The sequence below is a fragment of the Macrobrachium nipponense genome, chromosome 3, assembly GCF_015104395.2.
Source record: "Macrobrachium nipponense isolate FS-2020 chromosome 3, ASM1510439v2, whole genome shotgun sequence".
Lineage (NCBI taxonomy): Eukaryota > Metazoa > Arthropoda > Malacostraca > Decapoda > Palaemonidae > Macrobrachium > Macrobrachium nipponense.
Genome location: NC_087202.1, coordinates 19,330,579 through 19,344,041, shown reverse-complemented (window position 1 = coordinate 19,344,041; position 13,463 = coordinate 19,330,579). Strand labels below are relative to the sequence as shown.

The following is a 13,463-nucleotide window of genomic DNA, read 5'->3' as shown; positions in this document are numbered from 1 at the left end:
ATAATAGGAGAAAACTTAGCTAATGTAAGTAGTGACAGAAATTTAGATGACCACTTCCGCACAAAGAAAAATAATATAGAACTAATAACAATAAATTTCGAAACAATAGAAGACATATATTATAATAGAAAATTTAATATGGAAGAGTTGGAATATGCTCTCACGAACAGCAATAAATCTGCTCCTGGAGGTGACAATATTTGTTTGAGATGATCGCCACTTAGCACCTCTGGCAACGACATACTTGTTGCAATTTTATAATCATTTATGGCTTATAAATTTATTTCCTGATGAATAGCGTAAAGCAATAATAATTCCTATCCCCAAACCTGGAAAAGATCCAAGTAATGCAAATAACTACAGACCAATTTCTCTAAGAAGTTATTTATGCAAATTACTAGAAAAAATGGTAAATGCGTGATTAACATGGCACATTCGAGAAAATAAAATCTTGACTCCTACTCAATTTGGGTCAGAGTGCAGCAGATCTACATTAGATTCTCTCTCTAACCTCGAAGACCATATACGTAGAGGATTTGAGCAAAAACAAATAACTGTAGCGGTCTTTTTTGACATTGAAAAGGCTTATGATACTACATGGAGGTACCCTCTATATTAAAAACTTTACAAAATAACAACATCCGTGGACATTTACCTAGGTGCATCCAAAACTTTTTAACAAATCGTAGTTTTCAAGTGAGAATTCATGATGTATTGTCCAGAACATTTCCACTTGAAAATGGTGTTCCACAGGGAAGTGTCCTTAGTGGCACGCTGTTTACCCTAGCAATTAATGATATTAATAAAAATCTACCTCCTGGAATTAAAAGCAACCTATACATGGATGATTTTGCCATTCATCATTCAGCCTCTTGTATTAAACACGCAGAACACATCATTAATAAAAGTATAATAAAGGGTAACTTGCTTCTGGCCATGTCGTCAGTTGTTCAAGGGTATTTGCTCTCTGGCCATGTCCTCAGTTGCTCAAGGGTAACTTGCTCTCTGGCCATGTCCTCAGTTGCTCAAGGGTAACTTGCTCTCTGGCCATGTCCTCAGTCGCTCAAGGGTAACTTGCTCTCTGTCCATGTCGTCAGTTGCTGAACGGCAACTTGCTCTCTGGTTATGCCATTAGTTACAAAAGGGTAACTTGCTCTCTGGCCATATCGTCAGTTGCTCAAGGGTAACTTGCTCTCTGGCCATGTCGTCAGTTGCTCAAGGGTATTTGCTCTCTGGCCATGTCCTCAGTTGCTCAAGGGTAACTTGCTCTCTGGCCATGTCCTCAGTCGCTCAAGGGTAACTTGCTCTCTGTCCATGTCGTCAGTTGCTGAACGGCAACTTGCTCTCTGGTTATGCCATTAGTTACAAAAGGGTAACTTGCTCTCTGGCCATATCGTCAGTTGCTCAAGGGTAACTTGCTCTCTGGCCATGTCCTCAGTCGCTCAAGGATACTTGCTCTCTGGCCATGTCCTCAGTTGCTCAAGGGTAACTTGCTCTCTGGCCATGTCGTCAGTCGTTCAAGGGTATTTGCTCTCTGGCCATGTCCTCAGTTGCTCAAGGGTAACTTGCTCTCTGGCTATGTCATCAGTTGTTTAAGGGTACTTGCTCTCTGGCTATGTCATCAGTTGTTTAAGGGTACTTGCTCTCTGGCTATGTCCTCAGTCGCTCAAGGATACTTGCTCTCTGGCTATGTCCTCAGTCGCTCAAGGATACTTGCTCTCTGGCCATGTCCTCAGTTGCTCAAGGATACTTGCTCTCTGGCCATGTCCTCAGTCGCTCAAGGGTACTTGCTCTCTGGGCATGTTGTTAGTTGCTCAAGGGTAACCCACTCTGGTCATTGGTCAGTTACGCAAAGGTAACTTTAGGTGCTGTGTCACTCATAGGAATGTTTCCCGCTTCTAACATGTAATTGTTGTACCTTTACTAATGGCAGCCGTAGAAGCTGTTTTCACTTGTGTGGGTGAATTTCCTAAGATGCCCACTGTCGCTGTTACAGTTTGCCACGTTGTTGTTATAACCATAAATACTGTTGATGCTGGTATGAGAGGTTGCAGTCTGCATCACGTTAGCTTCTAAATGGCAGTCGGGTAGTTTGTTCTCAGAGCAAGGCGATATTGTCATATGCTGCGCCCTGTCCATTCCCTTCTGTAAAATATAAAATTCATGTGGTTTGTATGAGATGATTAGGTCTGGCGTGCAAAGGAATCTGTCATACGATATTTGTTTGTGCCCCTGTCGTGGGCTAGTCCCATATGAATAGGGTTCATCTTCTGAATAATAACAATGTAATAATAGTAATAGTATTCAAAATAACACTGCTGTTCCTTCTAGTCTCGCCTAAACTACCATGCTGTAAGTCGTAGCATGTATTCTTAATCAAACATGTCAAGGAACGTTTCGGGGCATGCAAGTGAATGCTCACTCGTGCATATCAGGAAAACTCACCTCTGCCTACGATTCCAGGCTCTGCAGCGTTTGTTTCGCTCAGAGAGTTGGTTAGTGCAGTGTGTTGTCGTCGTTGTTGTTTCCCTTTGTTCCTAATGAAAGAACAGAGGGTGAGTATCCCACAGACAGCAACCAGCGTGAAATAGTATTCCATCTTGATTCCATCTGGGGGGAAAATCATCGTTAGAGTTAGAGTACTACGTATTTCAAATCCATTAATTAATTATAGGCAATAATTTTCTTTTACTAAGCATTTTACCAGAACACTGCATCATTAAGGTCACTGCCATTAGAATGCTTTCTTACTTTCTTACATTTAAAGGTATAAGAAGTGGTGTTATAATATTTATTTTAAAGTCCAGTATCTACCACCATGACTTCTACAATGTGTCTCCCGTGGAACCAGTTGTGCTCACTCATAGTGAGTAGCACTACCTAACATGAGCTTTGTAAACCTGCCGAGGTTCAGGTAGGTGTAGATAAAGCGATCTAATGGTCATGTTCTCACATGACTGTCCATGTTTTTATCTTTTGAATCTCTTATTTTGCTGTTCTAAAACGTTTATTGTTATCATTAATTTCAGTAGATGAAACCTATTCACATAGAACAAGCCCATGGGACCATTGGCTTGAAATTCAAGCTTACAAAGATTGTTGGTTTCAACCTCCCATCGCTAAAGACACCACACTGCAGCAGTAACTGATCAGGATATACATAAGGCAGTGATTTTTCATTGCCCTGGGGAGGCGCGAACTTGCGACATCTGAGCGGCATGTAACCCCAATAGCCACTATACCAGCGGACCATTATGTATTGAGAATAAATGGGGTACTCAGTATCAAAAGTGGTATTTCTAATGTTATTTACCAAACTATCTTTAAACATCACATGTCTCTTCCAACGTTATCATTTTGCAGACTACTCACTTTAACATTTTTTTTTTTTTTTTTTTTTTTTTTTTTTTTTTTTTTTTTTTACCAATACTTGGCGTTTTTCCCTCAAGTACCGTCCAGCCATATCTTGCTGCATGTTACTCGCCCTCCATAGGGGGTCTGAGATGCACTGTAGGCTTTAGGGTTCTTTGCAGCGTCCTTTCTTCTCCATAACTACAACCCCTTTCATTCTTTTTACTCTACATCCATTCAAATTCTCTTTCTTCCTTCCTACTTTCCTACCCTCTCCTAACAATGGTTTCATAGTGCAACTGCTTTGAGGTTTTCCTCCTGTTACACATTTAAAACTTTTTTACTCGCAGTATCCCTTTCACTGCCTGTCCTATGGCCTAAATTCTATATTCCAATGCATTCACTTAGCAAAGAAAGGTGACAAACTTTTGTGGAGTACTGTACCTGCACAGTTTCCTTGTGTAGGGGTGATATCATATGACTCGTTTGATTGTGTAGGTTCGTTGGGTTGACAGTGCATCGCCCATCGCATGCCTCGCGTGAATTTAAAATCAATGTATAAATCTTTGGTTTTAACATAAATCTCATTAAGGGGGTGAAAAATAGGATCTCTTTGTGGTGTTTTTACGCTAACATTAAAAAAATAGTTTAGGTGATAGTAATTTTTTGAATGAGTAAAAATGGCATCGATGTCAAATGGAATCCATTCATTACTGTTTAATGTTGAAAGATTCCTGTCACTTAGGTGCCACCAATGTTTTGGTAACCAGTTCTCTCCCCTGAGGAGCTTCAGTTTTGAGTCATATGCTGTATCTATCCGTTGATCCTCTATCAGTCCATAGATCTTCAGGCTAATTCTGGGTTCGGTTCCCTTGGGTTTTGCGTGAATTAACGAGAGATTTTGTTAGACTGTAACTTCAACTACTTTTTAAAGAAAGTTTTACCTATGCAACTGTATTTGAAGAGTCTGGTGCTACGTTATTGTACTACAACATTATGGCAGGTAAAAGATTATTATTATTATTATTTATCAAAAGTAATGGCTACTTCAGCAGCGTTACACTTGTAGAGATTCTTCTCTATGTTATGAATAGCGACTTTTTCCGTGCTACTTAAAAAGGCTAGTAGAACGCCTATAGAGGTCATGATCAATTACAGTGTCAAAATAGGGGTATATATTTGAATTTTACAGATAAACTATGATATCATAGTCGTCAAAGTCATTAACGATTTTCTCTCTCTCTCTCTCTCTCTTTCTTGAAGCGAGCTTTCGTCTGGAGCTGCCAGACATCCTTGGACTAGGAAACTGAGGGTGGACTGATCTTGGTGTGGTGTCCGTCCTCCTTATATTTGGGGTTGACAGCAGGGGGTCTGCCCCATGCTGCTCTCCTATTGGCTGGTGGCAGCGAGTCTTCGTTTTCATTGGTGGCTTGAGCCAGGTCTCAAGCCACTTTCTCCGAGTCGATGGTTGCGATGCTGCAGGTCCTGCAGCCGTCTAGACCTCCTGAGCGGCGCGGTAACGTTGATGGGCGTTGCGCTACGCTGCTGGATGTCACGGCTAATTTGATTTCCATCAGCTGGTCTTCCACCAACAATGACACCACCGATCACAACAACTCTACGGAAGACAACGCCCCCGAGCGAGGTACTCCTGCAGCCGATGGAAATCAATTCTTGTTATTATTATAGAATTTTTAGCTGCTCACTTTGTCGGCAGTCTACTAAGGCTGTCGAGGATTATCTTTTCACGTCGATGGCAGAAAAGCGACCGACGTCTCCTGGCCCCCAGCAGGTGGACCTGCCCTCCCTTGACGACCAAGGCTTCCAGAAAGTCCTTAAGAAGCGTAAAAAAGCCTTTATGAGTGTCACCAACCTTTCCAACCCCTCGACTTCTGCAGCACCTACCACGACTTCTCAGGCACTTCCGAAATTCTGAGCAGTTTCCCAGCAAGATCAGACATCCTACGCAGCTGTATTAGCCCTTGAAAAGAAGTATCCTAATGCAAAACTTCAAGCCCGACCGAACCTGAAGGGGGAATTTATAATTACCCCGAGAGATGTACAGCCTGCAGAACTCTAGAAAATGGATCCCTTGTGTCTCCTGTTGGGCCCAGCTGCAAAGATATCAAAGGGGATGATCTGCAAAGTCCCCAAATATGTCACTATGGACCGGATTTTGGAAGTACCAGGCATAATGACTACTTCACGCTGCACAGTAAAGAACAAGGACGGCACAGAAAAGGAAACCTTGAAAGTTGAAGCTACTTTCAAGGGCGACTTATACCAGACTTTATCAACCTTGGGATCCCACACCCCCTACCAGCATTCAAATATGGCGGTTTGCTTTCGTTTCATGGCCCCGAACCAACACTTCGAAGATTGTTCAGTCGAAGTAGACTATGGCAATTGACGTTTTCATATGTTATTTTGCTTACTTTACAAGAGTTTAGGATAATATTTTTCCGGTCGACTGTAACTAATCTGTTATTTACCTTTGAACTCTGTAGTTGGTACATCGTACCCCTTGTACTGTCATGTAGTCATCAGAGGTAAATTACGGTTTAATTACAGTCGACTGAATAAATATTACTTTAAATTCTTGTTCAGCAGGTAAAATAACATAGGAAAACGTCAACTGCCATAGTCTACTGTACCGCGGAATGCGGGCTTAGAATTACCCTGAAGAGTCTCCCGAAGAAATCGTCGACGAAGAAATGCAGATAGAAGGACCCACATACTGTGAAGCATCGACCGAGACAGAGGAAATGCCAGCAAAAGAAATGGAGACTTAGACCGAGAAGTTATCTGCAGTGTATCTCAAGCTCGCGATCAACGAACGGTACACCAACAAGGTCCTTCTCACCTTCTCAGAACTTTATGAACTCCTACAGACAAATGTGAAAAATGCAAGAAAAAGTTCTCCATCTACGCTGGCAAAGGAAGAGTACTCTGAATGTACTCTAGCAAGCAGCATACTTCAATCGGATCGCCTCCTCGGGCCAGATTACCATATTGATCGTCGAAGACACCTGCATTCATTGCCCTACTGCTTAGTGGGTAATTATCTTTTTCTACAACTCATTAACCCTCCCTTCCCCTCCGTTTTTCGGCCGCCTCACGTCTATCGCCCGAATATTTCAACTGTCACTCAAACTACTTTTGTTTTGCTATTTCTAAAACTGATAATATTTCGTTTTTCTTTCATCGATCTCTATCACTAACGATCGGTGCCTTTTTTTTTCTATCATCGTATCATGAAATATGGTACTGGAACTCAATAGAGTTGCTCCTTTTTCCGTTTTTCTACGACGATACATTTTTCGATTTCCTTACTGGCTATCTCTGACTCGCCAGGACTCGCTACTATCGATCTTTTTCTTCTACTGATGGGTACCTTAGGGTTTAAAGGGGTTTGTAACCTTGCCTGTTCACCTTTCCTTTCACCTGCATATCCCATTGAGATCATAAATAAAGGCTCACCTCATATCCTTACAACTCACCTTCCCACCTGCAAAATATTCATATGACCTACGGGCTGCTCTGTGAGCAAGAGCCCGTGCTGGCATAAAGCCAGCTTAATCTTCAACAACAACAACACACCAAGATCAGTCCACCCTCAGCTTCCCAGCCCGAGGATGTCTGGCAGCTCCAGACGAAAGCTCGTTTCAAGAGAGAGAAAGAGAGAGAGAGAGAGAGAGAGAGAGAGAGAGAGAGAGAGAGAGAGAGAGAGAGAGTGAGAGAGAGAGAGAGAATCGTTAATGACTTTGATGACTGTGATATCATAGTTAATCTGTAAAATTCAAATATATACAGCTATTTTGACACTGTATTTGATCATGACCTCTATAGGCGATCTACTAGCCTGTTTCAGTAGCAAGGAAAAAACCGCTATTCGTAAAATAGAGAAGAATCTCAACAAGTGTAAACGCTGCTGAAGTAGCCATTCCTTATAATAAAGTATGCTTGAGAGAGGGTCTACTTCCTAAGTATTATTATTATTATTATTATTATTATTATTATTATTATTATTATTATTATGGTGTTCATTGAAAAGAAGTTACAGAAGCCAATTGGAATTGAAGAAAATTATTAGAAAACAGGATAGATCAACAGATAATAACTATATAAAAATGGAAGCAAAATACAGGTTGAATTCCATTAGTGTAGTAATGCATTGATCTTGGCTTGAACTTCTGAAGTTCCCAACATATTGGTGTTGAAAAAAAAGGGGGTGGGGGATGGGAGTGACTTTGGACATCATGTGAAGAAGAATGAAGGCAAAACGTGTATTTTTTCCTTGCGCTTACTTCCAGGGCAGTCGAAAGCCACGTTGACTCTTTGGCTGCTCATGACTCGTAGAGAAGACGCGGTGACGTTAAGTCGAATTTCATTCTCTGATTCCTCGTTGACGAATAGTACCCCGTCTTCACCCTTACGAAATTCCAGAGCCGTGTAATCTGTCAACATAAATAAATGTTTGTATGTATATATATATATAATATATATATATATATATATTATATATATATATATATATATATATATATAATGCAGTTCAGGAGGAGGAGGAGTACGTGGCATGAGAGAGAGAGAGAGAGAAAGAGTACAAAACTCATGTGCTTACCTCCCCTGTATGGCAACGTACTTATATATAAAGTAGTTCATTACATTAAGTATGTGAAAACGAGAGAGAGAGAGAGAGAGAGAGAGTACAAAACTTATAAGCTTACCTCCCCTGTATGGCAAGGGCATGCACCCATCGTTTGTGCTGGAACTGGTCGAATTCATGAGTTGCAAGAGACATTCCCCTCTCTCATTGACGATGGTGGTGGTCTGGGTTTGACTGAAAAGGCGGTTGATCGTCACGTAGTTGACCTGGTCGGCTTTCAGCTGATATTCTGGGGTAACTGTGTTATTGCCCGTCTGGTACAGAAAGCAACCTGTTGTTTTGATACTGTTAAAAACGTCATACACATGTTTTAAATGATATTTGTCCCCCTATTTCATGTTTACTGTCTCATTTCTTGGAAGTGTGCATCAGATACAAATATACTGTGATAATCTACCTAATTCACGATTTTTCCCTCTTTTGAGTTCTCCAGACTTTATTTATTTATTTTTACAACTTGCCTAGCTTATACCCCAATTTCCTCAAATTAGCCAAAAGGCTTCGTAAATTAGTTGTGTCTTTTTTAGTGGAGTTCCTGATCTGTCATCGACCTCCCATTACGTTTATAAAAAGATGAATAATGATAATTATAACCATTATATATGTATATATATAACACACATATATATATATATATATATACATACATATATATATATATATATATATATATATATAATTGGTATTATATACACACTCTATCTATCCATTTATCTATCTATATATATATATATATAGAATATATCTATATGTAAATAATATATATATATAATATATAATATATATATATATATGTATATTATACATACATATGTATATATATATATGTATATATATACATATATATAAATAAATTTATATATATATATATATATATATATATATATATATATATATAATTGTATAACACACATCTATTCATCTATATCTATCTCTATATATTATATATATTTATACATATACATATGTATCATATAGTATATATACATATATGTAATATACTGCAATATCTATATAATTATATATATATATACTATACATATATAGAATATATAAATATAGATATATATAAAATATATATATATATATATCCTATATATATATATACCATAGAATATATATATACCCACCATCTATCTATATATCTATCTATCTATATAAATATAATATATATAGATTATATATAATACATATAGATATATTATATTGTACATATATATAGTATATATATATATATGATATGTATATATATTATTCGAGCTACAAATGTCCTTTAATATCTAATTCGCTATACCTCGCAATAATACATTTTCATATATGTATACCAAAGGGGAATTTTTAGTTGATAATAATTTCTTCCTCCCGTGGGTTCGAACCACCGCCCAGTGGACAGAAAAGAAATCAGGACTTCAGTGATGTTATCGATTTGGCTGACATATATGAAAATATATTGATTCCGAGGTAGAGCTTATTTAGATAAATTATTAAAAGACATTTTGTAGCTCGACGTAACTTAGCTGTGACCAGATGTGGTCGGCTGCTTTTGAATCTTTAATCGAAATTAATGACCTGGAACTTTTGTTAATCCTGCAATGTCCGTTTGCCTATATGCTTACCTGTATTACACTGTTATAAATTATATATATATATATATTTATATATATAATATATATATATATATAATATACACACACAAATATATATATATAACGTATATATAATATATATATATATATATATATATATATATATAAAAACATAAACATGTACGCACACTGCCCCCTGATCTTTATATATATATATATATATATATATATATATATATATATATATATATATATATATATATAAATATAAACATAAACTGTACGCACACTGCCCCCTGATCTTTATATATATATATATAATATATATATATATATATAGATAATATATATATATAATATATATATATATTATATATATTATATATATATATGTGTGTGTGTGTGTGTGTAGAAAGTTTATAAATTAATATAATATAAATCATCGTATTTCTAAATTCTCTATGTTCCCCTTTTGTTATTTCTCGGAATCACTCCAAATTATTAAGGTAGAGAAGCATGGATGGCCCACACCGTGATGGTGTGAATTCCCGTATAGAAGCAAGAGGGATGATTCCCTGCTCGAAAAGACAGGCAACAGACATTGTTTGTTAATTAAACTGTTTGAAGTCGGGTGCGACTCGTTAGTTTCGTAACGAATAATTCGACATTTATTGTGCGAATGTCCAAAGTGTGATCAGCGGCGAACAGCAAGTTTTAGAAATGAATCGACCAGGGAGGTTTTGTCAGAAACTTCAGCCTTTGAAGTGAACTCAATTTTATTAAAGTTTTCGAAAAATGATGATATAATTTAATTGACAAAATATAAATAACACAAATATGATAATAATAATAATAATAATAATAATAATAATAATAATAATAATAATAATAATAATAATAATAATAATAATAATAATAACAACAATGGAGAAACAAATCCACAGTTATGTAAATGTACATATATTCAAATTTAAAACTTTAAGGATAGCTTCCGGGCATCTGTTCAGATTTCCCGAACAGATTCCCGAAAGCTATCCTTAAAAGTTTCAAATTTAAATATATGTACATTTACATAACTGTGGAATTGTTTCTCCATTTGAAGACTCGTGTTACTATGAGGATTTTTTTAATAACAATAATAATAATGATGATAATAATAATAATAATGATATAATAATAATAATAATAACAATAATTAATAATAATATATTGGAAGGAGACCCTCTTTCAAACAAGTCTTATTGAAAGATATTGCTGCACCAGCTGCATTTAACTTGTAAATAGTCTTCTCTATTTTTCTAATAATTGCTTTCTCTCTGCTACTACAACTGGCGAGTATTGCGCCGATATTACTCATCAGGAGGAGTCAATAACAGGAATGCATTACGCCACCAACCAATGAAAACTCAGCTAGCAGTTGACCCCCTGCTGACCTAACACTATATACTGAGTAGATCCTGACAGTACCTACAGTCTGCTCCTACCCACTGCCGTGATCATCCTCGGATGATACCGAAAGAAACGTTGGCCACTAATTCGTCATATTTTGACCTATTTGTTTATCTATTTATTGTGACAAATAAATTTGTAGGTAATATCCCTGAAATTGACTCCTCCTGATGAGTAATATCGGCTCAATACTCGCCAGTTGTAATAGCAGAGAGAAAGCAATTATTAGAAAAAATAGAGAAGACTATTTACAAGTTTAATGCAGCCGATGCAGCAATATCTTTCAATAATAATAATAATAATAATCACTTACTTTCAGCCTGGTAACCGTGGATCCCAGTTGCGCAATGCATCGCGATCAAGACAATTGTTGGGAGTTTGAGATTCTTCATCTTGATACCATGAAATTTGGAATTCACTGGAGATCCCACTCACCTACCACGGACGAAACTGAACGCAGACTAAACCTGAGAGAAGCACAAGATCTGGGGGATAGTGTCAGTGTTCGGCGGAAGTCAAGTTGTCGCGATATAACGCATTTCGGGAGATTGCAGGACGGGGGCATGGTGTAATGAAGGCGGGCTGGGCTGACGTCTAGGATCTTCGATCTTGACGTCGAATTCTTGATCTTCGTCAGTCCTCATTGTGCTTTCATGAAAGAGTTGATAATAATGATAACAATAATAGTAATAACAGTCCCTTATCTAAAATGAGGAATCCTAACATATTCATTACCTTCTCTATCTCTCTCTCTCATTTATATAGATCAGGCCTCTAAGGAGAAATGGGCTTATATGCCACAAAAAAAAAAAAAAAAAAAAAATAAACATGAAACGTTGCTGTGGTCATGTTCTTTCCAATGGTATGACTTATAAGCCCCTGCGCCATTATCTATAAGAGCTATTCTGGGTTGAAAACCAATGTTTTTCTCATCTGAAATATTATGGCCAAAATTGACTCGCGCGGTTAATTAGAAAGGGACTTATGCGACTCAACTCGGTAAAAGGATACAGAAATACACGCATTGCCCTTCTTGACGGCCAATCAGAATGCCCGACTTATGCTCGCTTTGGCAGAGTAGAGTAATTCCCGCCAATCAGTGACTTCGTGTCTTCATACTTTCAAAGTACTTCCAAGACCACGTGAATGTTTACAGGTCGCTTAGTGTATTGCACTCGTGTTTTTCACTGATTTTTACGTAAATTCAGCGCCCCAGTCGTCGTGAGCAAGATGAATTTACAGAGGACGACGATAATGAGATGCAGGAGAATCTTTTTGACTACTAAGTCAAATCAGTGGGGGAAGCCGTGGGGGGGGGGGGGGTTTGGCGCGTTTGAGCAGATGCAAGATATTCGGGAGGGTGAGTGTTATTATCATTAATTATTTTGTTTTATTGCCATTTCATTAATGTTTTTGTCCTTGTTCATTCAATTTACAGTCTTATTTTTTTCTAATGCTTATTCATTGCTTTATGGTAACATTGTGTTTGTTGTTTTTGTGTTTGCTTGCATGCATGCAATTATTATTATCTTTTTCCAATGTTATTTTGTGGCGATCGATGTGTTACAAAATATTCTTCTTTTAAATTTAATTTTATAACAATGTTTTTTCATTGTACTGTTTAATGTTGCATACTATGAAAATGCTGTTTGCCTGTGCTCCCTTAAAGCAAATTAGGGAATTCTTAGGATTAGGTTATTATAATGAAACAATGTAACAATAAAAAAAATACCTTTATTGTTATTTTTTTTTTACTTAAAACTGTAAATTCCTTCCATTTTGCTATTTTGCGTTGATTTTACGAGGGCTTGTGCACCTGCAATACATATTAGGGACTTCTGAAGATTGAGGGATTAGAATGAAACAACGTAACAAGAAAAAATACCTTTATTTTTATTATCTTTTTTTTTCTCGTAAATTCCTTCCACTTTGCTATTGTGCGTATGTTTTGACGCGCGCTTGCGAATCTGGAATACAATTTTAGGACTTCGGGGGTAGTGGGGGTCGGAATGAAACAACTCTCTACCAAAAAAGCCCTTATTTCTAAATTACAACATAGAAAAATATAATTTTTTATTGTACGATTTTGCGTGTATTTTTACGCGCGTATGCGCGCCAATAATGCAATAGTGTGTTGTGAGGGATGCGAGGGGTTATTGTGAAATTATTTTATAGCAAAAAAATCTTTATTGTCATTTATAACCCAAAAAATATTAATGGTTTTATTTTATTGTCTGCTTTGATGAGCGCTTGCGTGCGCGCAAGCCATTCCCAAACAAATTCTGGGGGTCTGTAAAAATTCCAACAACATCATCTATAAGTTGCCGCAAGTTTCATCTTAATATCTTTAATGGTTTTCTGCTACAAACCTTTAACTTTAACCCTTTGTTTATCCTTACCTATGGCCT

At 37.2% G+C, this 13,463-nt stretch overlaps 1 protein-coding gene across 1 annotated transcript; it reads right to left on the bottom strand.

The window, feature by feature from the left end:
* Positions 1-221: 221 nt before the first annotated feature.
* Positions 222-11,558, bottom strand: LOC135221645 (uncharacterized). The gene is made up of 5 exons (XM_064259334.1): positions 11,369-11,558; positions 8,082-8,291; positions 7,659-7,808; positions 2,446-2,610; positions 222-2,145 (listed from the first exon to the last, which is right to left on the bottom strand). The coding sequence occupies exons 1-5, from the start codon at positions 11,445-11,447 to the stop codon at positions 2,099-2,101; spliced, it is 651 nt and encodes a 216-aa protein (XP_064115404.1). The 5' UTR covers positions 11,448-11,558; the 3' UTR covers positions 222-2,098.
* Between the last annotated feature and the right edge of the window lie 1,905 nt (positions 11,559-13,463).